Source organism: Oncorhynchus mykiss, chromosome 12 (assembly GCF_013265735.2).
Source record: "Oncorhynchus mykiss isolate Arlee chromosome 12, USDA_OmykA_1.1, whole genome shotgun sequence".
Taxonomy (NCBI): domain Eukaryota; kingdom Metazoa; phylum Chordata; class Actinopteri; order Salmoniformes; family Salmonidae; genus Oncorhynchus; species Oncorhynchus mykiss.
The window spans coordinates 71,143,581-71,167,135 of record NC_048576.1 but is presented as its reverse complement, the minus strand read 5'-3'; the positions used below and the strand labels follow the sequence as shown (position 1 = coordinate 71,167,135).

Below are 23,555 nucleotides of genomic sequence, written 5' to 3'. Positions count from 1 at the left end.
CAATAGCTACTTTCCTTACTGAGGAGTTGACAACACTGCTTCCGTGCAAGCCCGGGCTCCGAGAACTTCACCACACCTACCCCTCTCTGCGTTCTGCACAATGTCTGAGTAACATTGTTGTTTCACTTTGGTCACACATAATGAAATAGCCTAATTTAATTACGATTTTAGAGATATGTAATTATATCCAGACAATTTCGAAAAAGTCAATTATTTCTTTAATTGTAGTAAATAATAATGTACTTCTAATGTACTTCTATTCACAGCCATTTTTCCAAACTATTTTACTCAACTCCTACTATTTGTTGAATGCAGCCCTAACATGTGAGCATGCAGGATTTGATATTAGGGCTCTTTTTTAAATTTTCTTAGTAGTACAGGATTAGATAGGATGGTTTAGTTTCTCTTAATGTTTGGTTCTTTATTCATTATTCTCTGAACTGTGATTGACTACACAATCCAGTACAGTAGGTAGCGGCATGCCCCTATAACGTATGTTTGCGGAACGCGGTAATATTATAGAAGAAGAAGAAGAAGGCTGTGAGCCTGCGCATTGTCGCAAATGCGGTTTGGCGTTGTGACTCCATTTATGCGGTATTTCGTGTTGTTTCCAAGCGGGAAACAGTAGTCAGGTCAGTAAGATTAATACAGTGGTCGGTTAGACAGCAGTCTCTCCGATTATAAACTTCGCTGGTAGGGGATCTACTAAAAGAGGAATATGCCCCGAGAAATCATAACACTTCAACTTGGCCAATGTGGAAACCAAAGTACGGTGAAGTCTTTCCCTTGCTACAAATTATTAGCTAGCTAGCTCATATACCTAACGCTAACCAACAGCTACGCTAGTAGTAAAATAACAACTACTGGACATGCATGGGTTTAGTGTTGTAATTAAATGCATATTATTTCCTCTCTATTGCAGTTGGTTTTGAGTTTTGGAAACAACTCTGTGCAGAGCATGGCATCAGTCCGGAGGGGATTGTGGAGGAGTTCGCCACAGAGGGCACTGACAGGAAGGATGTCTTCTTCTATCAGGTACAGAACATCATTAGCTGGCTAGATCAGTGGGTCAGGTTCCTATCCCGGATATAGACCCATGGGGAGAGAGTGCATCTAGGCATCGCATCTTATCACCTTGTTGTATTCTTCTCAACTGTATTGGAGAAGTTCGAAGGTCCTTCCCCTCAAACCGTTTTCTCCAATGTGTTTTGAGAAGGAAACAAGGAGCAAGGATGTGAGGAATCAAGAAAATATTAGCTGAGAAAGGGCGAGAGACTAGAGGGAATCCTCTCCTCTCTGTCTATTGGTCCTGATGTGGGCTAGGCAGGTTGCCAGATTTGGCTTCGAACTAAAGTACAGTACATGACAGTTATCCACTGACTATACAGACAGGGCAAGTTAATAAAGGTAAAAAATAATACAATTTTTTTAAAGACAGATCTTCCAATGGTGGTGGAGTGGCAATCTTTAGTGCTCTGTTGTCTCCACCAAGTCTGTCCCCAAACAATTTGATTTGCTGTTTTTTAGCGTTAAACTGTGCTGGGTGTTATCGTCCTCCATCAGCACCGGCCTTTACCCTACCTGCCCGACGCTCTCTCCTGGCCTCTTACACTATAAGTCTGAATTTGTCCTGCTAGGTGACCTAAACTGGGCCATGCTTAAACCACCTGACCAAGTCCTAAAGCAATCTGACTCCCTAAATCTTTCTCAGATTATTACCAATCTCACAAGGTATGACTCCAAACACCCAGAAAAGGCTACTCTCCTTGATGTTATCCTCACAAATAATCCTGATAGGTATCATTCTGATGTTTTCTGTAATGACCTTAGTGATCACTGTTTTACAGCCTGTGTTTGTAATGGCTGCTCAGTGAAACGACCTGTCCTGATTTCTCATAGACGCTTGCTAAAAAACTTTTAATGAGCAAGCCTTCCTTCATGACCTGGCCTCTGTAAATTGGTATAGAATCCGCTTGATCCCCTCTGTCGAAGATGCTTGGACCTTCTTTTTTGATATTTTCAGTGGTATTGTTAACAAACATTCACCTATAAAGAAAATGAGAATTAGAAACTGGTTCAGCCCTTGGTTTGACCGTGATATTGTAGAGTTACTCCACCTTAAGAATTCCATTTGGCGAAAGCCTCGGCATACTCATACTCAGGCTGACTGGCTCTTGTTCAGGCAAATGAGAAATAAGTGCACTCGGGCTATCCGGAAGGCCAAAGTGAGTTACTTTAAGCAGATGTTCTCTCTCTTTGGGTCTAACCCCAATAACTTCTGGAAAATGGTTAAAGACCAGGAGAATAAACCCTCCTCCTCACAGCTGCCCATGTCCCTTAATGTTGATGTGGTTGTTACTGACAAGGAGCACACGGCTAAGCTCTTTAATCACTTCATTAAGTCAGGATTCCTATTTGACTCAGTCATGCCTCTTTGCCCGTTGAACATTTCCTCATTTCCAAACACTTCTAATGTGACTAGCCCCGATGCTCCTCCCTATTTTTCCCCCTGCAGGTGGTCACTGAGTCCGAGGTGCTAAAGGAGCTCCTAAAACTTGACCCCCAAAACACATCTGGGTCAGATGGTTAAGACCCTTTCTTCACCAAGCCTATCTCTGACATTTGTAACGTGTCTCTCCTCTCTGGGGAGGTTCCCATTGCTTGGAAGGCAGCCACGGTGGGTCCTTTATTTAAAGGGGGAGATCAAGCTGATCCTAACTGTTATAGGCACATTTCTATTTTGCCCTGTTTATCAAAAGTGTTGGAAAAACTTGTCAATAATCAACTAACTGGTTTTCTTGATCAAATCAAAGTTTATTTGCCACGTGCGCCAAATACAACAGGTAGACCTTACAGTGAAATACTTACTTACAGGCTCTAACCAATAGTGCGGGGAAAAAAAGGTGTGTGTGTGTGTAGGTAAGTAAGTAAATAAATAAAACAGTAAAAAGACATTTGAAAAAAGAGTAGCAAAGCTATATACAGACACCTGTTAGTCAGGCTTATTGAGGTAGTATGTACATGTAGGTATCGTTAAAATGACTATGCATATATGATGAACAGAGAGTAGCAGAAGCGTAAAAAGAGGGGTTGGCGGGTGGTGGGACACAATGCAGATAGCCCGGTTAGCCAATGTGTGGGAGCACTGGTTGGTCGGGCCAATTAGGTAGTATGTACATGAATGTATAATTAAAGTGACTGTGCATATAAGATAAACAGAGAGTAGCATCAGCGTAAGAGAGGTGTTGGGGGGGGGGGGAACACAATGCAAATAGTCCGGGTAACAATTTGGTTACCTGTTCAGGGGTCTTATGGCTTGGGGGTAAAAGGTATTGAGAAGCCTTTTTGTCCTAGACTTGACACTCCGGTACCGCTTGCCATGCGGCAGTAGAGAGAACAGTCTATGACTGGGGTGGCTGGGGTCTTTGACAATTTTTAGGGCCTTCCTCTGACACCGCCTGGTGTAGAGGTCCTGGATGGCAGGCAGCTTTGCCCCAGTGATGTACTGGGTCGTACGCACTACCCTCTGAAGTGCCATGCGGTCGGAGGCCGATCAATTGCCGTACCAGGCAGTGATGCATCCGGTCAGGATGCTCTCGATGTTGCAGCTGTAGAACCTTTTGAGGATCTCAGGACCCATGCCAAATCTTTTTAGTTTCCTGGGGGGGAATAGGCTTTGTCGTGCCATCTTCACGACTGTCTTGGTGTGTTTGAACCAATCTAGTTAGTTGTTGATGTGGACACCAAGGAATTTGAAACTCAACCTGCTCCACTACAGCCCCGTCGATGAGAATGGGGACGTGCTCGGTGCTCCTTTTCCTCTCCTTAGTCTTGGTTAAGTTGAGGGATAGGTTGTTATTCTGGCACCACCTGGCCAGGTCTCTGACCTCCTCCCTATAGGCGGTCTCATCGGTGATCAGGCCTACCACTGTTGTGTTGTCTGAAAACTTAATGATGGTGTTGGAGTCGTGCCTGGCCATGCAGTCGTGGGTGAACGGAGTACAGGAGGGGACCGAGCACGCACCCCTGGGGAGCTCCAGTGTTGAGGATCAGTGTGGCAGATGTGTTGCTACCTACCCTCACCACCTGGGGGCGGCCTGTCAGGAAGTCCAGGATCCAGTTGCAGAGGGAAGTGTTTAGTCCCAGGTTCCTTAGCTTGGTGATGAGCTTTAAGGGTACTATGGTGTTGAACGCTGAGCTGTAGTCAATGAACAGCATTCTCACATAGGTGTTCCTTTTGTCCAGGTGGGAAAGGGCAGTGTGGAGTGCAATAGACATTGCATCATCTGTGGATCTGTTTGGGCGGTATGCAAATGGGAGATGGTCTAGGGTTTCTGGGATAATGGATCCTGTTTGCTTATTTCCTTATACAGCTGAATGAGTGCGGTCTTAGTGCCAGAATCTGTCTGTGGTGGTAAATGACAGCCACGAAAAGTATAGCTGAGAACTCTCTAGGCAAGTAGTGTGGCCTGCAATTTATCATAATATACTCTACTTCAGGCGAGCAAAATCTAGATACTTCCTTAGATTTCGTGCATCAGCTGTTGTTTACAAATATGCAAACCCCCCCCTCGTCTTACTTTTGTGCTGTTCTATCCTGCCGGTGTAGCGTGTATCCCGCTAGCTGAATATCCATGGCGTCATTCAGCCACGATTCTGTGAAGCATAGGATATTACAGTTTTTGATGTCCCTTTGGTAGGATGTTCGTGATCGTACCTTGTCTAGTTTATTGTCCAATGATTGCATGTTGGCGAGTAATATTGACGGTAACGGCAGCTTTCCTAGTTGTCTTCTGCGGGTCCGGACGAGGCATCCGGCTCTTCGTCCTCTGCGTCACTTCCTTTTGCGAATAATTGGGATGTCTGCCAAGTGGGGTGTTTGGAGAATATCGTGTGAGTCCTGCTTGTTGTTGTTGTTGAAGAAATCTTTGTCTAATCCGAGGTGAGTGATCGCTGTCCTGATATCCAGAAGCTCTTTTCTTCCGTAAGATACGGTTGCAGAAACAATATGTACAAAATAATTTTCAAATATCGTGAAAAAAACACATAATATCACAATTGGTTAAGGGACCGTAAAACGGCGTCCATCTCCTCCAGCGCCATTTTGTCTATAGTATTCTCTCTGGTATGCAATCTGGCTTCCGCTCAGGTTATGGATGTCACTACAACCTTAAAGGCCCTCTGATGTCACCATTGCCCTTGATTCTAAGCAATGTTGTGCTGCTATTTTTATTGACTTGGCCAAAGCTTTTGATATGGTAGACCATTCCATTCTTGTAGGCCAGCTAAGGAGTGTTGGTGTCTCTGAGGGGTCTTTGTCCTGGTTTGCTAACTACCTGTCTCAAAGAATGCAGTGTTTAAAGTCAGAACATCTGTTGTCTCAGCCACTTCCTGTCACCAAGGGAGTACCCCAAAGGTCAATCCTAGGCCCCACGCTCTTTTCAATTTACATCATCAACATAGCTCAGGCAGTAGGAAGCTCTCTAATCCATTTATATGCAGATGATAGTCTCAGTTGGCCCCTCCCTGGATTTTGTGTTAAACGCTCTACATCAAAGCTTTCTCTGCCCGTAACCTTGTTATGAACACCTCCAAAACGAAGGTCATGCGGTTTGGTAAGAAGAATGCCCCTTTCCCCACAGGTGTGATTACTACCTCTGAGGGTTTAGAGCTTGAGGTAGTCACCTCATACAAGTACTTGGCAGTAAGGCTAGATGGTACACTGTCCTTCTCTCAGCACATATCAAAGCTGCAGGCTAAGGTTAAATCTAGACTTGGTTTCCTCTATCGTAATCGCTCCTCTTTCACCACAGCTGCCAAACTAACCCTGATTCAGATGACCATCCTACCCATGCTAGATTACAGAGATGTAATTTATAGATGTTCTTTACCATTCCGCCATCAGATTTGCCACCAATGCTCCTTATAGGACACATCACTGCACTTTATACTCCTCTATAAACGGGTTATCTCTGTATACCTATCGCAAGACCCACTGGTTGATGCTTATTCTACTGCAGCTGCCATTCTTCACATACAACACCCAAGCACACACATCCCTGGGTTGCTCCTCTTTTCAGTTCGCTGCAGATGGCGACTGGAACGACCTGCAACAAACACTCAAACTGGACAGTTTTATCTCTTCATTCAAAGACTCAATCATGGACACTCTCTTACTGACAGTTGTGGCTGCTTCGCATGATGTATTGTTGTCTCTACCTTCTTGTACTTTGTGCGGTTGTCTGTGCCCAATAATGTTGGTACCATGTTTTGTGCTGCTACCATGTTTGGCTGCTGCCATGTTGTGTTGCTGCCATGCTATGTTGTTGTCATGTGTTGCTGCCATGCTATGTTGTTGTCATGTGTTGCTGCCATGCTATGTTGTCATGTGTTGCTGCCATGCTGTGTTGTCATGTGTTGCTGCCATGCTATGTTGTTGTCATGTGTTGCTGCCATGCTATGTTGTTGTCATGTGTTGCTGCCATGCTGTGTTGTCATGTGTTGCTGCCATGCTATGTTGTTGTCATGTGTTGCTGCCATGCTATGTTGTTGTCTAGGTCTTTCTTTACGTGTCTCTTGTCGTGATGTGTGTGTTTTGTCCTATATTTTTATTTTATATATCATTTTTCGTCCCCGCAGGATGCCTTTTGGTAGGCCGTCATTGTAAATAAAGATGTGTTCTTAACTTGCCTAGTTAAATCAAATCAAAAATGCGGTGCAGCAGCTGCTGTATTGATGGCAAACTAAATAGACATGAAACATGCATCACAGACTGTACCATTATTCCCCACTAGATGGAGCAGTCTAATAATTTATGGCAGCCAGCATTCACCATCTTTCTGCAATCAAATCACATTTTATTGGTCACATACACATATTTAGCGGGTGCAGCGAGATGTTTGTGTTCCTAGCTCCAACACAAAGGTAAAATAATGGAATTAAGGATTATATAAATATTAGATTGAGCAATGTCGGAGTGGCATTGACTAAAATACAGTAGAATAAAGTATATACATATGAGATGAGTAAACATTATTAAAGTGGCCAGTCATTCCATGTCTATGTATATAGGGCAGCAGCCTCTAAGGTGCAGGGTTGTGTAATCAGGTGGAAGCCAGCTAGGGATGGCTATTTAACAGCCTGATGGCCTTAAGATAGATGTTTGTTAGTATCTCGGTCCCAGCTTTGATGCACCTGTACTTACCTCGCCTTCTGGATGATAGCCGGGTGAACAGGCCGTGGCTCGGGTGGTTGATGTCCTTGATGCTCTTTTTGGCCTTCCTGTGACATCAGATCCTGTAGGTAGTCACCAGACTACAATTATTATTGTGTATGCTTTGCTTTCTGTGCATCAAGTAGGAGTAAGCCTTACCTCTCTCTATATGATCCACAGGCAGACGATGAACATTACATCCCCCGTGCTGTTTTGTTGGATCTGGAGCCCAGGGTGATCCACTCTATCCTCAACTCCCCCTACGCCAACCTGTACAACCCAGAGAACATCTACCTGTCGGAGCACGGAGGAGGTGCAGGGAACAACTGGGCCAGCGGCTTCTCACAGGTGACTATGTGGACCATGTTGTTGGTTGTAGCTGGGCCAGAGGCTAAAGGACAGGGTCCATGTAGAGAACAAAGCTTTAGCCTTGAGGCGAATAATGCATATTTAGTAGAAGTTTGGCTATGTTATTATTCTACTGTTTTTGTAACTACATTCACCCAAATAACAATCTGGAATAATGCATGTCTTGTCGTTTGCAGGGTGAGAAAATCCATGAGGAGATCTTTGATATCATAGACAGAGAGGCGGACGGCAGCGACAGTTTGGAGGCAAGCCCACTCTTTCTCAGTCTCTGATTGGTCCACAGAACGTATGGGGTAAATGCTAAGGAGTCAGCAGGCCTGAGTTTGGAAGCATACACACACTGCACTGACTGCATATCTTGCCTCACGTGAGGTTAACTTTGGAGGGAGAACCTGAAAATGGGAGGGGAATATCCAGAGTGAAACACTTCCTGATTCTCTCCATATGTAACTGACTGACGTGTGAAAGGAATATAGGTTTTTCAGTTCTTTTTTTTCTCTTTCCCTTCAGTTGTGCTGTGGTGGAAAGCATGCTTACTTTGGCGACTTATAATGGCTAACCTTAATAGAGAGTACACATAAAATGGGAGCCCACACATGTCATCTTAAAACTAGTAAATGCTCTGTTATTTCAAGCCTTTAAAAAAAAAAACATTCCTCAACTGCAAGCTGTAAGGTTGCCTCCCTTAAAACAACATGACTTTCCCCATAAGTCTGTGTAATTTCTGCTGCCCCTACTCTTTATGACCCAACATTATTATTTAGTGTGTGTGGACATGCATTTGAGGGGGTGTGTGTGTGTGAGAGAGAGATAGGGCGTGGCATGCCGTGTTGGGTGGTAATAGCTGGACTGGAGTAGAAGGCAGGTATTACATGGCTGTCTAGGCGAAGGAGAGAGCCTATTTGTGGGCTTGGCCTGCCCTCCCATCTCCAGGCTGGGTGGAGAGTGGGAGGCATAAACACAGGTCGTATATACTGGCACAGTACAATAAATACTACTACTTAACCTGATAGATGTAATCTAAAATGTAGATTTCTGCCTAAATAGACATACTCAAAAGTAATTATTTATCATGAGAGGGCCATAAACAACAAGTAATGCTGCATATTCCAAGAAAGAAAATCTCAGCTTTCTGGTATAAATAGTTATATGTTTCTGAAGTGTAGTCACTTTTGAGGTAACAAGCTCAAGTACATAGTAAAAATATGATGAAAATATGAAATATACCCTGAGTATACCAAACATTAGGAACCTTCCTAATATTGAGTTGCCCTCAGAACAGCTTCGATTCGTCAGGGCATGGACTCTACAAGATATTGGAAGCGTTCCACAGGGATGCTGGATGTCCTTTGGGTGCTGGACCATTCTTGATCTACACGGGAAACTGTTGAGCGTGAAAACCCAGCAGTGTTCTTGACACAAGCCAGGGTGCCTGGCACCTAAAACCATACCCTTTTCAAAGGCACTTACATGTTTTGTCTTTCCCATTCACCGTCTGAATGGCACATACACAATCTATGTCTTAAGGCTTAAAAATCCTTCTTTAACCTGTCTCCTCCCCTTCATCCACACTGATTGAAGTGGATTTAACAAGTGACATCAATAATGGATCATAGCTTTCACCTGGTCAGTCTATGTTATGGAAAGAGCAGGTGTTCTTCATGTTTTGGACACTTGGTGTATGTGATGGAGTTCCTATTCAACAAAAGTTGATGAATCGGGCTCGAAATGACTGACATGCTTTCTAAATATAGTAACAATCAAATTATAAATCGACTAACTAGGATTTTACTTTCCTTATAACTGTAAAATAGATTTGATAATATTGAGTAATAGTACAACATTACTAACAACATGGTTATTATTGAACTAGACAGATCGTCTAGTTCTATAGAACTAGACAGATAATATTCTGCCCTGCGTCCTCTGAGCAACGCACAGACGCCACTCAAATGCCTGCCGACTCCATTACACCTTCATCAGCAGTGGGCACTAACTGATTTAGTTCGCCTGTGCCCAAGAGAAAGTGGTTTGTTTCTACCAAGAGAAAGTGGTTTGTTTCTACCAAGAGAAAGTGGTTTGTTTCTACCAAGAGAAAGTGGTTTGTTTCTACCAAGAGAAAGTGGTTTGTTTCTACCAAGAGAAAGTGGTTTGTTTCTACCAAGAGAAAGTGGTTTCAATTCTACAAAATGCTTTTGTATTGTATTTTCATGTCGGGAGTTTTAAATCCCTGTGTGACCATCACAACGAGATGAAACCCACATCAATTGAAGCGTATGGGTATCAGCTGTCAGGAAATATGTGAGGGGTAGTGACGCACTGAGCCAGAGGAAATTACTCATTTGTCTGGATAGGCCCAAACATTGGAGACGTTTTTAATCTTTCACCCAGAGCAGTGGAATTAAAGAATTAAGATGGTTCTGTTTCTCTGTTGCAGGGTTTTGTCCTTTGTCACTCCATCGCTGGGGGAACCGGGTCCGGGCTGGGATCCTACCTGCTGGAGAGGCTCAATGACAGGTCTAAACACACACACACACACACACACACACACACACACACACACACACACACACACACAGGGAGGCTGAATTTCCACATCGAGATGAGGTGGTCTCTCCTTCTGTTTGACTGCTGTAAAGTTAGTAGGTTTATAATTTATGGAGTAGAAACACTCTCCTAATTGTAACCATAATTGTCCCAGCCTCCATTGGAGAGATAATATTCTCTCCCTGGGGGCACCTTTTAGTTTTCCACTGTTGGATGTTTTTCTGTGATCTGGTGTGTGCTACTTTTCTATTTTCTTCCTGTGTGTTGGCCAGGTACCCTAAGAAGCTGGTGCAGACCTACTCTGTGTTTCCTAACCAGGATGAGATGAGCGACGTGGTGGTGCAGCCCTACAACTCACTGCTCACACTCAAGAGGCTCACCCAGAACGCAGACTGTGTGGTGAGCAAGAAATACACACACACACACACACCCTCTCTCATCTGTGCTTTTTGCCTTCAGCTGGCTACCGTTGGGGGAATAGACAAAAGGTTATTTCCTGGAATCAAATCCATGCACATAAACTCTGATGTTGAATGGTATTTTTTTCGAGAACGTCCCCTTGTGCTGTTTAAAATGTGATTTAAAAAAAATTAATAAAAAAAAAACAGGTTCCAGTTCCACACTGTCTTGTTGTTCTGTTTCTTCATCCCCCTAAACACCACAGGATGGGGACGGACAAGCCTTATCCCCCCCCCCCCCCCCCCCCCCACTCTCAACATGCTCCGTGTGGTGTCAAAAGCCATAACTGTCACTCTGCCTCAGGCAATCTCCACGGCCAAGTCTTCGAGAGAGGGAGGAAGTTGAACTAGGAGCCACAGTGCCTGTATATCATGAATCATTTTTTATGACCATCGCTGCCCCTGGCTGCTGGTGTGTGACTGGTAATGAGGCAGTGTTGGTGGACATTTACATCTCTGGATGATTACATCTTTGCTGCCTGGGATTGATGATTGTATTAGTTCCCGAGATGCTCTGACGGCCTAATGTTTCTCCTCTCCAATATCTACTTACTCCTGCAGGAGTTTACGTAAAGGCCTCTACACAGGCTTATTGGGTTAGCCCCTACAGCTAATAGAATCTACGTGGAGAAGAATTTGTTCCCCTGTTAGTGACGCACAGTGTGTGCCTCAATGCTTCAGTCTTCACACAGCAGCACACTGTCTACTCTGCTTTACCCATCAAGACTGACTGGAGGATTGGATCAAAGCCCACTGTTAACTAGTCTCTACCACACAGCATCTCTCTCTTGCATCTCTTTCCCCTAATTCTAAGGTCAAACCTCCCCTTTGCTGTCTTTCTGTGGATATGTCAATCTTCTGACCTCCCGTCTACACATCCCTCTCATTCTGTTTCTCTTTTTGACTTGTGTGTGTCAGGTGGTACTGGACAACACTGCTCTGAACCGCATCGCCACCGACAGGCTGCACATCCAGAACCCCTCCTTCTCCCAGATCAACCAGCTGGTGAGTGATTGACACCTGCCACTCAGGTACAAGCTCCACCTCCTTCCCTAATGGTGTTCTCAATATCCAGGTTCTAGATCACCAGACTCTTGAGAGGAGAAAGTGTTTCTATACAGAGGCCTCTTGATAGCCTGGTCCCAGATCTGTTTGTGCTGTCTTGCCAAGTCGGTAATACGGCACAAACTGAACTGGGACCAGGCTACTGTTTATAGCCTACTGACCGTGACCCAGAAATTATTAGGCAAGTACAGAGAGAGTGTATGGGTGAAGTAAACCTCACACTGTTAGCCAGAATGTCCTGAGGATTGAACAAACTAGTTAGACTCGTTGCTCCTCACACTTTAACTGTCAAACTGGATCTCACACTCCCTAGCAATTATTGTTGAATGAACACCCAGTGGTTGTCAAAAAAACAACTTGTGGTCAAATATGTGGTTTGTTATATCCCTAGGGCTGTGGCGGTCATGGGATTTTGATGACTAATTGGCCACACAAATTAACGCGGGGGGCACCATAATAACTGGTCAAATGTTTTATAAAAAATAAAAAATAAATTTCCTCTGTGGTCCTGACTGCATGTGCTGCCAAAGAAATAGAACGATCGTCCCCATTCAAGTCAATGGTGGCATAATGGGTGGACTGGCGGCTATTGCGAGTGTACCCATAGGAACAAAGGAGGAAGTAAAAGAAGGAATTAAAAGCAGGAAGTGTACCTGTCAAAATGGGCTGTGATTTGTTGATTCAACCCAACTGACGTTACAAAACATACATTCCATTGTATGAGCCACATCAGTTGAAATCATTTGAAGGAACATGGAAATGATTGTATCACAATACCAGGCAGCCGTTGCGAGTGTACCCATGAGTTTACCAGTCAAATTGCCAGGGTCAGAGGTGCCAAGTCTGTTCGATTCATTATATTTCTATGTGTGCCACTGCAGGGAGGGGGACCCTGTCTAGGCAACTCCTTGCTTGTTTCAGCAAGGAATAGCAGTTTCATCACGTTGTTAAGATTCCATGTTACTGCAGAAACAGACTCAATCTCACGATTGCCTGGCAATTCTGTCTTCAGTCAGCTGTTCATTCCACCCCCAAATAATATTTAAACGGTTATGCCGGTTATTTATTTTCATGACGGTCTTCATCCATAACCGTTGTTCATACAGTAATTGTGGCAGCCCTTTATACCCCTCTCTAGGCTAACCTTCTAACCATACAATCTCATATAGCTTGTCTTCTTTTTAAACATTAAATACTGTGTAAAAACACCAGCAAATCAGCCCCAAGTGATATTAATTTTGGAAATCTGTTCCAAAGTATTCTCACGCATAATAGAGACATACTATATATGTGCTTGTATACAAATGTAAATAAAGTTTGAAACTATTATATTTTAGTCAAATATTATATCTATTTGGGCTTCTTGCAGTCAATATGCAGTCTACAAATGATTTGTAATTATTTTCCGTCTCCCTTACCATCCACTCATGAAAAAATTGTCCCACGGCTGAATCTAGGTGATGATCCCTGTCATATAGGCTGCATTTCTTATGACCACTCCTGGTGATTGACAAGATTACGGAAATAAAAACAGCAACGAGTAATTATGACGACTAAAGGTTCTTTCTCTCCACAGGTTTCCACCATCATGTCAGCCAGCACAACCACCCTGCGTTACCCTGGATACATGAACAACGACCTGATTGGTCTGATCGCCTCTCTCATCCCCACGCCCCGCCTTCACTTCCTGATGACTGGCTACACACCGCTCACCACTGACCAATCGGTAAGTAGTTCTCAGTGACCGCGTAGTACGTCTTGGCGCTTTCAAGACAGCTGGGAACTCTGAAAAAATCCTGAAGTCAGTGATCTTCAGGTCAGAAAGTTGAAGCTCTTTAAAGATGCCAGAGTTTCTGACTTGGAATTGCGAGGTGGGTGACCGTTCAAAGTTGGCGCTCATTCTTTTTCCTGAGTTACCAGTTTTTTTTTACACTGAAGTCTTTGTCAAACGTATTTTTTTATTATTATTCTTCTGCATGCTACTCCTGTCAGAGGAACGCCCTAAAAACAGTCAGACTCCAGCCACCCTAGTTGTAGACTGTTCTCTCTGCTACCACACGGCAAGTGGTACCGGTGCGCCAAGTCTAGGTCCAAGAGGCTTCTAAAGAGCTTCTACCCCCAAGCCATAAGACTCCTGAACATCTAATCAAATGGCTACCCAGACTACTTGCATTGCCCCCCCACCCCCCTCTTTTATGCTACTGCTACTCTGTTATTATCTATACATAGCCACTTTAATAACTCTACATGTACATATTACCTTGACTAACCGGTGCCACAGCACATTGACTCTGTACCGGTACCCCCTGTATATAGCCTCGCTATTGTTATTTTACTGCTGCTCTTTAATTATTTGTTTTATTTCTTACACAAAAAAAAGTATTTTTCTTTAACTCCATTGTTGGTTAAAGGCTTGTAAGTAAGCATTTCACTGTTGTATTCGGCGCATGTGACAAATGCAATTTGATGTGATTTGAACAGTAACTATTGAACCATTCAAGCTAGAGACACCAAACCAACTTTCACATGTTCAGGGTATCCTAACTTATCATTTAGCTACTTGTTTAACTATAACCTGTCCCCAACATTACTACTGTGGACACTACCACTACTATAACGTATTTCAAAACCATACATACTCCAAAACAAGCTAGCAAACACACCACATTTTCTTCAGGAAATGTACTTTTCCGATTTCACTGTTAGCCTAAAGAGTTGGTTATTAGAACTACAGCTAGCTATTAGTAGGTCTAGATACAAACCTGTTGTACGTAGTTCAACTACCATCAAACTACTTTTAAAGAGCTGTCGTCTCTAGATGCACCATCATATTTCTTTCCCCAAGTAATAGCCTAGAACTTTCTAATCGTTACATCATCATTCAACTAAAATCCAACTTAATTTTCACTGAATGTTTTACAAAAGTAAATTGTACATCTATTTATCTGAAACCCGGTTGCTTTGCTTTCCTAAAAGAGTGTTGTCCACATGCGCCTGCTGTTTGTTCCCATATTCTGACAGAACCATTTCGTCTTGTCTGTTTCTTTTTAGTTTCACACTCAACAACTGTAGTTTAGACATTTTTGTGATCGAACTGCCCTACAATCCCAAGTAATAGACTACCATGTCAACTATATCAAAGTAATCAGACCCATTATTTTACTGCATTTAACTTTGACTATATGTAACTGCTTTGCGTTAAATAGTCAAGTTAACCTTTTTTAAACTACTACCCCTACCACAAAAATAAGTTTTAAAGAGTTAAAGCCAGTCCCACCAATTGTACTAGTTTAGTTTTAATCTCTGTTCTTGAAAACACCGATCTTGACTGAGTTATCCAAGTATCTGCCGATTCATCTTCTTTTGAAAACATTTTGGTGAACAAAGTGTTCCTGTCATATATGATTACGCGTGTTTATACATGCCCTCTCCTTTGTTCCTCTCCCAGGTGGCCAGTGTGAGGAAGACCACCGTGCTGGATGTGATGCGGAGGCTGCTGCAGCCCAAGAATGTCATGGTGTCCACGGGCAGGGACAGACAGACCAACCACTGCTACATTGCCATCCTCAACATCATCCAGGGAGAGGTGGACCCCACCCAGGTGTGTGCGTGTGTATATTTTGAATGAGAATGTGTGCTAGCTCAGTGTTTTTTAATTAAAAAAAAAAAATACATACATACATATATATATACAGTGCCTTGCGAAAGTATTCGGCCCTCTTGAACTTTGCGACCTTTTGCCACATTTCAGGCTTCAAACATAAAGATATAAAACTGTATTTTTTTGTGAAGAATCAACAACAAGTGGGACACAATCATGAAGTGGAACGACATTTATTGGATATTTCAAACTTTTTTAACAAATCAAAAACTGAAAAATTGGGCGTGCAAAATTATTCAGCCCCCTTAAGTTAATACTTTGTAGCGCCACCTTTTGCTGCGATTACAGCTGTAAGTCGCTTGGGGTATGTCTCTATCAGTTTTGCACATCGAGAGACTGAAATTTATTCCCATTTCTCCTTGCAAAACAGCTCGAGCTCAGTGAGGTTGGATGGAGAGCATTTGTGAACAGCAGTTTTCAGTTCTTTCCACAGATTCTCGATTGGATTCAGGTCTGGACTTTGACTTGGCCATTCTAACACCTGGATATGTTTATTTTTGAACCATTCCATTGTAGATTTTGCTTTATGTTTTGGATCATTGTCTTGTTGGAAGACAAATCTCCGTCCCAGTCTCAGGTCTTTTGCAGACTCCATCAGGTTTTCTTCCAGAATGGTCCTGTATTTGGCTCCATCCATCTTCCCATCAATTTTAACCATCTTCCCTGTCCCTGTTGAAGAAAAGCAGGCCCAAACCATGATGCTGCCACCACCATGTTTGACAGTGGGGATGGTGTGTTCAGCTGTGTTGCTTTTACGCCAAACATAACGTTTTGCATTGTTGCCAAAAAGTTAAATTTTGGTTTCATCTGACCAGAGCACCTTCTTCCACATGTTTGGTGTGTCTCCCAGGTGGCTTGTGGCAAACTTTAAACAACACTTTTTATGGATATCTTTAAGAAATGGCTTTCTTCTTGCCACTCTTCCATAAAGGCCAGATTTGTGCAATATACGACTGATTGTTGTCCTATGGACAGAGTCTCCCATCTCAGCTGTAGATCTCTGCAGTTCATCCAGAGTGATCATGGGCGTCTTGGCTGCATCACTGATCAGTCTTCTCCTTGTATGAGCTGAAAGTTTAGAGGGACGGCCAGGTCTTGGTAGATTTGCAGTGATCTGATACTCCTTCCATTTCAAAATTATCGCTTGCACAGTGCTCCTTGGGATGTTTAAAGCTTGGGAAATCTTTTTGTTTCCAAATCCGGCTTTAAACTTCTTCACAACAGTATCTCGGACCTGCCTGGTGTGTTCCTTGTTCTTCATGATGCTCTCTGCGCTTTTAACGGACCTCTGAGACTATCGCAGTGCAGATGCATTTATACGGAGACTTGATTACACACAGGTGGATTGTATTTATCATCATTAGTCATTTAGGTCAACATTGGATCATTCAGAGATCCTCACTGAACTTCTGGAGAGAGTTTGCTGCACTGAAAGTAAAGGGGCTGAATAATTTTGCACGCCCAATTTTTCAGTTTTTGATTTGTTAAAAAAGTTTGAAATATCCAATAAATGTCGTTCCACTTCATGATTGTGTCCCACTTGTTGTTGATTCTTCACAAAAAAATACAGTTTTATATATTTATGTTTGAAGCCTGAAATGTGGCAAAAGGTCGCAAAGTTCAAGGGGGCCGAATACTTTCGCAAGGCACTGTATATGTGTGTTATCAAAGAGAAGTCCTTAACTATGGACATTAAAAAATAGAGTTCTGTATTAGTTCATGAGCTGACTCCTCTGCTTATTCTGGATGTTATGAAGGAGATGACTGAAGACCAAGTGGATATTGTAATGGCCTTGTGGTGCTGTGTGTTAAACATATTGGTCCAAATGTTTTAGCAATATCAATACTTTCCATAAGTTGATACACTCCTGTTTGGGTGAGTGCAGGTCCACAAGAGCCTGCAGAGGATCCGGGAGCGTAAGCTGGCCAGTTTCATCCCCTGGGGTCCAGCCAGCATCCAGGTGGCTTTGTCCAGGAAGTCCCCGTACCTACCTTCCGCCCACCGCGTCAGCGGCCTGATGATGGCCAATCACACCAGCATCTCCTGTGTAAGTTCCGCCCCTCATTCTCATTACAGGTTCTAAAGGTTGGCCACTTGGGAGTAGGTTGGCCACTTGGGAGTAGGTTGGCCACTTGGGAGTAGGTTGGCCACTTGGGAGTAGGTTGGCCACTTGGGAGTAGGTTGGCCACTTGGGAGTAGGTTGGCCACTTGGGAGTAGGTTGGCCACTTGGGAGTAGGTTGGCCACTTGGGAGTAGGTTGGCCACTTGGGAGTAGGTTGGCCACTTGGAGTAGGTTGGCCACTTGGAGTAGGTTGGCTACTTGGGAGTAGGTTGGCTACTTGGGAGTAGGTTGGCTACTTGGGAGTAGGTTGGCTACTTGGGAGTAGGTTGGCTACTTGGGAGTAGGTTGGCTACTTGGGAGTAGGTTGGCTACTTGGGAGTAGGTTGGCGACTTGGAGTAGGTTGGCGACTTGGAGTAGGTTGGCGACTTGGAGTAGGTTGGCGACTTGGAGTAGGTTGGCGACTTGGAGTAGGTTGGCGACTTGGAGTAGGTTGGCGACTTGGGAGTAGGTTGGCGACTTGGGAGTAGGTTGGCGACTTGGGAGTAGGTTGGCGACTTGGGAGTAGGTTGGCGACTTGGGAGTAGGTTGGCTACTTGGGAGTAGGTTGGCTACTTGGGAGTAGGTTACCTTGTGCAAAAATATTTTAAAAAGTGACAAAACTATAATCCTTAGCTAACATTTCGATGGCAAAACACTTCATGGGTTGGTAATAAATGTCAAGAGTAATTTTTTGTATCCTCCTAACCCACAGTCAGTGACTGAGGGAATGGGCAGAAAGTGACTAATACGAGGTATATGAAATGTAATTATGTAATGTATTCACTGCTACAAGTTCACTGGATGCCCTTTCTCTTCTCTTCCTCCGTTGCAGCTGTTCGAGCGGACTTGCAAGCAGTACGACAAACTGCGAAAGCGCGAGGCCTTCCTGGAGCAGTTCCGCAAGGAGGACATCTTCAAGGAAAACTTTGACGAGCTGGACAACTCCCGCGAGGTGGTGCAGCAGCTCATCGACGAGTACAGTGCTGCCACACGGCCCGACTACATCTCCTGGGGAACTCAGGAGCAGTGAGGACAGATGGGATATACACCCCTGTCACATGACATGGGTCTGGTCCACCTCTACAGCCCAACCAGGGAAAGATAGGGCTGAGCTAGTTGCCTCCTGTGCCATCCCTATGGAGAAAAGTGTTAAAGTTCATCCCTACTGCTTTTCTTCCCTCTTCTGTCCTTAAGCTCTGTTTGGGAGTTAAACCAACGCTTCAATCTGTGTGCCTGTATCCAATCCCCACTGATGGTTATGAATAGTAGTGAATGACTAGTCTTCTCTGTCTCTCATGCAGGATTCCAAAACGACCCCTACCACTAGACACTTCATGGATAGTAGATCTGAAAGGATCAAATGGGTATCAGCTCCATCTTGTTCTCTGACAGGTGGAATGTATGATATTGTGCCCAGTGGGTTGGGGTTAGAGGTTGATTTGGAATTGTACGTCACTCTTTCTCTCTCCTCTCTTCCTGTTCTTGTTGCCATCAGCAGAACTCGTAGCCTCGTTTGGCACTATTTTTATACTGTATAGTACTACTCTGCTTTTTGTGCTGTTCCTTTTTCAGTCACACCGACTAACATACCAGCCGGAGAAACACTCCAACGTCCTGGGGACAGAATAACATGCCTGGTGTGACTTTGTCTTCTTACATTTCTGAGAAGTTTGTGTTATGACACCAGAGCCCATGATAATCATAGGCCTGAGATCAGTTGCTGCTGTCCAGTATGTACTTAACCAAAACATCTGTTTCGTAAGTATGGCAATGGTCATTGTTATAAAATTGTATCTATTACATTGTTATTGCAGAGGACAGCCTACTTCTCTACTCTGGTGCCGGAGTGTAAATCCATACTTTCTCTTACTCTCTGTGCATCAAGAAGCTTGTTAAATCGCATCGCATCTACAGTTTTCCTTTTTTTTGTAGCCATCCAAATGTATATACTTTTCATGTTGAGCTTTGTTGTAAAATTATTTAAAATAAAAATTCTATGAGAATATTCTTCATTGCCATTGGTGGATTTAAGTGTGAGTTGTATGCTGCTGTTCATTTATAAATAATTGTAATACTTTTAGGATATATTTGTTCATTACTGCATCATGAAGTACAATCACTGACATGCAGTCCTTAGAAGTTAGTCTTTGAAGTGGGCATTTTCAGAATACTAAACTTTTCAAGGGTCCACAAAATAATGCTAGACAAAGCTTTACAACTCACCTGGAGTGTCTGTGTACTAATACCCCCCCCCCCAATCAAATTATACTACGCTACTTCAGGCCTCATTACCAGAAAGAAATGCAGGCTCACTCAGCGATGCCCGCTCGGTCAAGCAGGTCAAGTCCATTGTGTCAACCTAAGACGCTGACTGTTCAGAAGGAGAGATTTTAGAAACCTGTCTGGTTGCTGGCACCAAAATCCATCCCCTCTGCCAGGCAGCTCCGGTTGAGAACCTAACTATGGACTGTAAACTAGGGCATCAATGAGTGGCTTTGTTTTTCAGTGATACTGAGCCTTAAAACAATAACAAACAGTATGGTACAATGGTGCTGCTTTTTAATTAATTACATAGTCTTTATAGTTTACTTATTGCACATCCAAGTTAGTTAAAAAAAACAAAACAATAGTGCAATTGACTATACACACATTACATACAGAAGGTACCATGCGGTGTACAAACGAGCTTTAAACAAAGCCAGCTTTAGGTTGGACTCTGTCTTCCTTTTCATAGTTACACAGAGGGAGGGATCTCTGTGAGCGTAGCTGCCTGCAGCTGCAGTATAAAAAGCGACGGCTTGACTGGACAGTGACTGCCTGCATATCATATGGGCAGGAGGCAGGGCTGGCTGTGCCGTGGTGGGTCCTTCCACCTGAGGAAGACCTCCAAGTCTGGCTGCCAGGTATGAGGGGCAGGCGGGTTAGGGAAAATGAAAGCTCACCACAGCCAGGGTTCCTAATAGACTTCTGTATTACAGCATAACTAAAACTTATATGGGTCTAGATGACGTTGGGGTGTAACATTTGAGGTGCAACTATCTAACGTCTGGGTATATTCTCTGGAGAAAGCTTACAGCAGATCTTATCTTTGGTCCATGCTCAAAACACGACTTTTTGGTTACTTTAATCAACTTGGACAAAGTCTACCAGCCAAGTAGTGAACACAGAAGGGCAATGTGCTGTGGGTTTGTGGCAATAAGGTAGCTTAGGGCTTTATTCAATCTGTCGCTGAAGCGCTACAGATGGTACGATAGAAAAGTCATTTCCAATTGAGTAGACTCATGCAGCGTTTACCGTGAATGCAGTCTCCGCTAATGCGGGAACGTTGCCTTTAAATTTCAATCACATGGCTGATCAGTACAGTGACCTAATGGATCGAGATGAGACGTTAATGGGATCATTTCAAAGCCATACTAAAAAAAACACAAAAACAGCTAGGTCCTCATTTAAGACATACAAAATGGATGAAATAAAAAGACTACACCAAACAATGTGTCACAAAGTGTGTACATAAATAATACTAAGAACGCATCAATAGTCAGGACAGCATTGGTTCTGTGTGTCGGCACAGCAGAGAAAAGACAGGGGTCTGCATTGTGGTTGTGATGGTCCATGTTACTGGCTGGGGGTTAGGTTAGTACATCAATTCTTCAGAGTGCGGACTTAAAACAGCTATCTAATTTCCATCCACCCCGAATATGTTCCCCACTGAAACAGAGACTAGGAAATAACAGTTCCACCCTTAAATTGTAGCTATAGGCCTAGATATAAGATCAAAATTGGATCACTTAACTATTAAAAATGAACAGACAAGACATTTAAAATGCTCCTATCAAGTGTTAGCCATAGTTTCATGTTGGGGTGATAGCTCGGGCAAGCAGCAAGTTGACAAGGGGGGGGGGAGGGGGGGGGGGGGGTCAGAGTGTTTGGTAGAACCAACAGACAAGTCATAGCCCAAGATCCTATAGTTTCTGTTACACAGCATTAGGCTGGGTCCTTTATAACATCTCGTCCAATCAAAGTGTCCCATCCAGTAGTCTCGTCCAATCAAAGTGTCCCATCCAGTAGTCTCTCCCACCCAGCAGACAGTACCAGCAGGAGCAGTTCTGTCCATGACAGCCAGAGTGACTTACTGAGCTCCATCATCTGGTTCAAGTTCCAGTTCACATGGCTTGCTACATCGACAGTTCTAGGTAACGCAAGCCTGGCTGGGGTCTTTATGAAAACAGACCCTTTCAGAGTGTGTGTGTGCGAGAGAGAGAGAGAGAGGAGGTGAAAGTGTGGGTGTGAGTCAGTCAGTCTGATTCCACCCCCCCTTTCTATTGCATGAGGGATATTCTAGGAAAGGGCGATAATCTTCTAGGAAAGGCAGAGCACGACATGTAGAACAACATAGCAGAGGCACGTTCACAGCGCTCCCTCAAGCAGTTTGTTCTCTGCTCTGCTCCGTGTCTCTAGGTGAGCGGTGTAACTGGTTGGGGAACTGTAGATGAACTCTTGTGTCTAGGCAACAGTGTGTCTCCCTGAAGTATGGCCCTGTGAGTTCTAGGAGATAAGGAGCCACAGCTTTGGGTCCCGTGCCTCACGTTGTCGGGGTGCCGGATCTCCCATGTGAGAACAGAGGTTGTGTGGCAGGATGGGGGAGGTGGTGACACCTCATCAGCACCCACATTGGTTTCTGTGGGTTTCTAGCCTCACTTACAAAACAGGCTCCTCCCCTTCTCGCTCCTTCAGTTGGAACTCTCAGCAAGGTTTATTTTCACGGATGAGGAGTAAAAACAGCCCTCTCTTTGTTTTGGCTGTGGTGCTGTTCCCAGTGGAGGAGGTGGAGGAAGCAGGCGCAGGGTCCGCTAGGCTGGGGCTGGGCTCCGAGGAGGCTGCGTGTGAGCTGAGGACAGGGGGAAGGGGCGCTCTTCACACGGGGTGCGAGGGCAGCTCCAGCAGGGTGGGGGTGGGTGTCGGGGGGAGGTGGTGGAAGCCCACCTCGATGGCAGTGCCCTCTGTGATGCTCACCACGTCGTCGCCCCTCCCACGCTGGCGACGGATGGCACTGAAATAGGCATTCATCAGCTGCATGATCTCAGTCAGCTGTGACAGAGAGAGAGAGAGAACAGAGGGAGGGGGGAAGAGAGAGAGAACAGAGAAAGAACGAAAAAGTGAGAGAGAACAGAAGGGGAGAGAGAGAGAGAGAGAGAACAGAGAATCAGACTGGTGACAGTGTGAGGAGTGGCTTTCTCAATGTCTGTGTCTGGCACCATCACGGGAGGGAGGGGAGAGATGATGTCATCCAGCTGCTGCTGGAACAGACACAATCCTCCAGGGATGGTCAGAGCGTGATGTGCCTTGGCACATTCTGCAGCAGCACCAGCACTCACACCACTGGACTGAACTTCAGTAAGACACAACCCTAACAACAACAAAGGCAGATGGGTATTGCATTTCAACATATCATGTCTGTGTTTCAGCTGGGTTTTATATCTGTCCTTAAGGTCACAGCAAAATATTGCATTAGCTCATGATCATATGTTGTTGTGTTGGCCACAAGGGTCCTAACCCCAATTTATCCAACTACCATCATATCTGCATATCTGGCCTTACCCCTAACACTATGTGACCTCAGGCCACAACCTTTGTCCTAACTTCAACACGACCCCAGTCCAGTTGTCGGCACCAATTTTAACCCTTACTTCAGCTGCTAACTTTTCCTTAACTGTTGACTCCTAGCTTAACCATATCCCCCTTCAAACCAGCTCCTGGTGAACTCTGCCCAATCCACTTAAATCCTCTAAGTTTAATACAGAGCAATGTGAGTCCCATAGTTCAGAAAAGTATCACCCTCCTTTAGCTGGCCTCCAATTTGCCTGTTCTGCTGCCCCAATAAATAAATAAAAGCCACTCTTGTGCCCCGTGAGAGAGAGATCACAGAGAGGGCTTTGTTCCGCGTGGGAAGATGCAAGCAAATCTGCAGAATGAACGGACGATTTGTTCTCACAAAGAAAAAAATGATTAGCTGTTTGGGGAAATATCCAGGTTTCTGGGAAATGTTATGGGCTAATATTTTAGTCTAAAACTCACCCCGCTTAGTATTTAATAACAGGAAGTAAGACTCTTGGTGGTTGATTCTGGTGGCAGAGAGAGG

The 23,555-nt window shown here is 44.2% G+C and overlaps 2 protein-coding genes across 3 annotated transcripts in view; one reads left to right on the top strand and one right to left on the bottom strand.

Moving 5' to 3' along the window:
- The first annotated feature begins 33 nt into the window (after positions 1-33).
- Positions 34-19,434, top strand: LOC110538214 (tubulin gamma-1 chain). Its single transcript, XM_021624873.2, has 11 exons — positions 34-767; positions 923-1,035; positions 7,394-7,561; positions 7,759-7,827; positions 10,020-10,099; positions 10,402-10,528; positions 11,506-11,592; positions 13,229-13,378; positions 15,101-15,253; positions 17,200-17,361; positions 18,249-19,434. The coding sequence occupies exons 1-11, from the start codon at positions 719-721 to the stop codon at positions 18,444-18,446; spliced, it is 1,356 nt and encodes a 451-aa protein (XP_021480548.1). The 5' UTR covers positions 34-718; the 3' UTR covers positions 18,447-19,434.
- A 519-nt stretch (positions 19,435-19,953) lies between these two features.
- The window catches only part of LOC110538213 (unconventional myosin-X), a 55,889-nt gene continuing 52,287 nt past the window's right edge, over positions 19,954-23,555 (bottom strand). For both annotated transcript variants that reach the window (XM_036938268.1, XM_036938269.1), the window contains exon 13: positions 19,954-22,504. In XM_036938268.1, the coding sequence (XP_036794163.1) occupies positions 22,331-22,504 (174 nt within the window). In that variant the 3' untranslated portion in view covers positions 19,954-22,330. The remainder of the gene's footprint in view (positions 22,505-23,555) is intronic.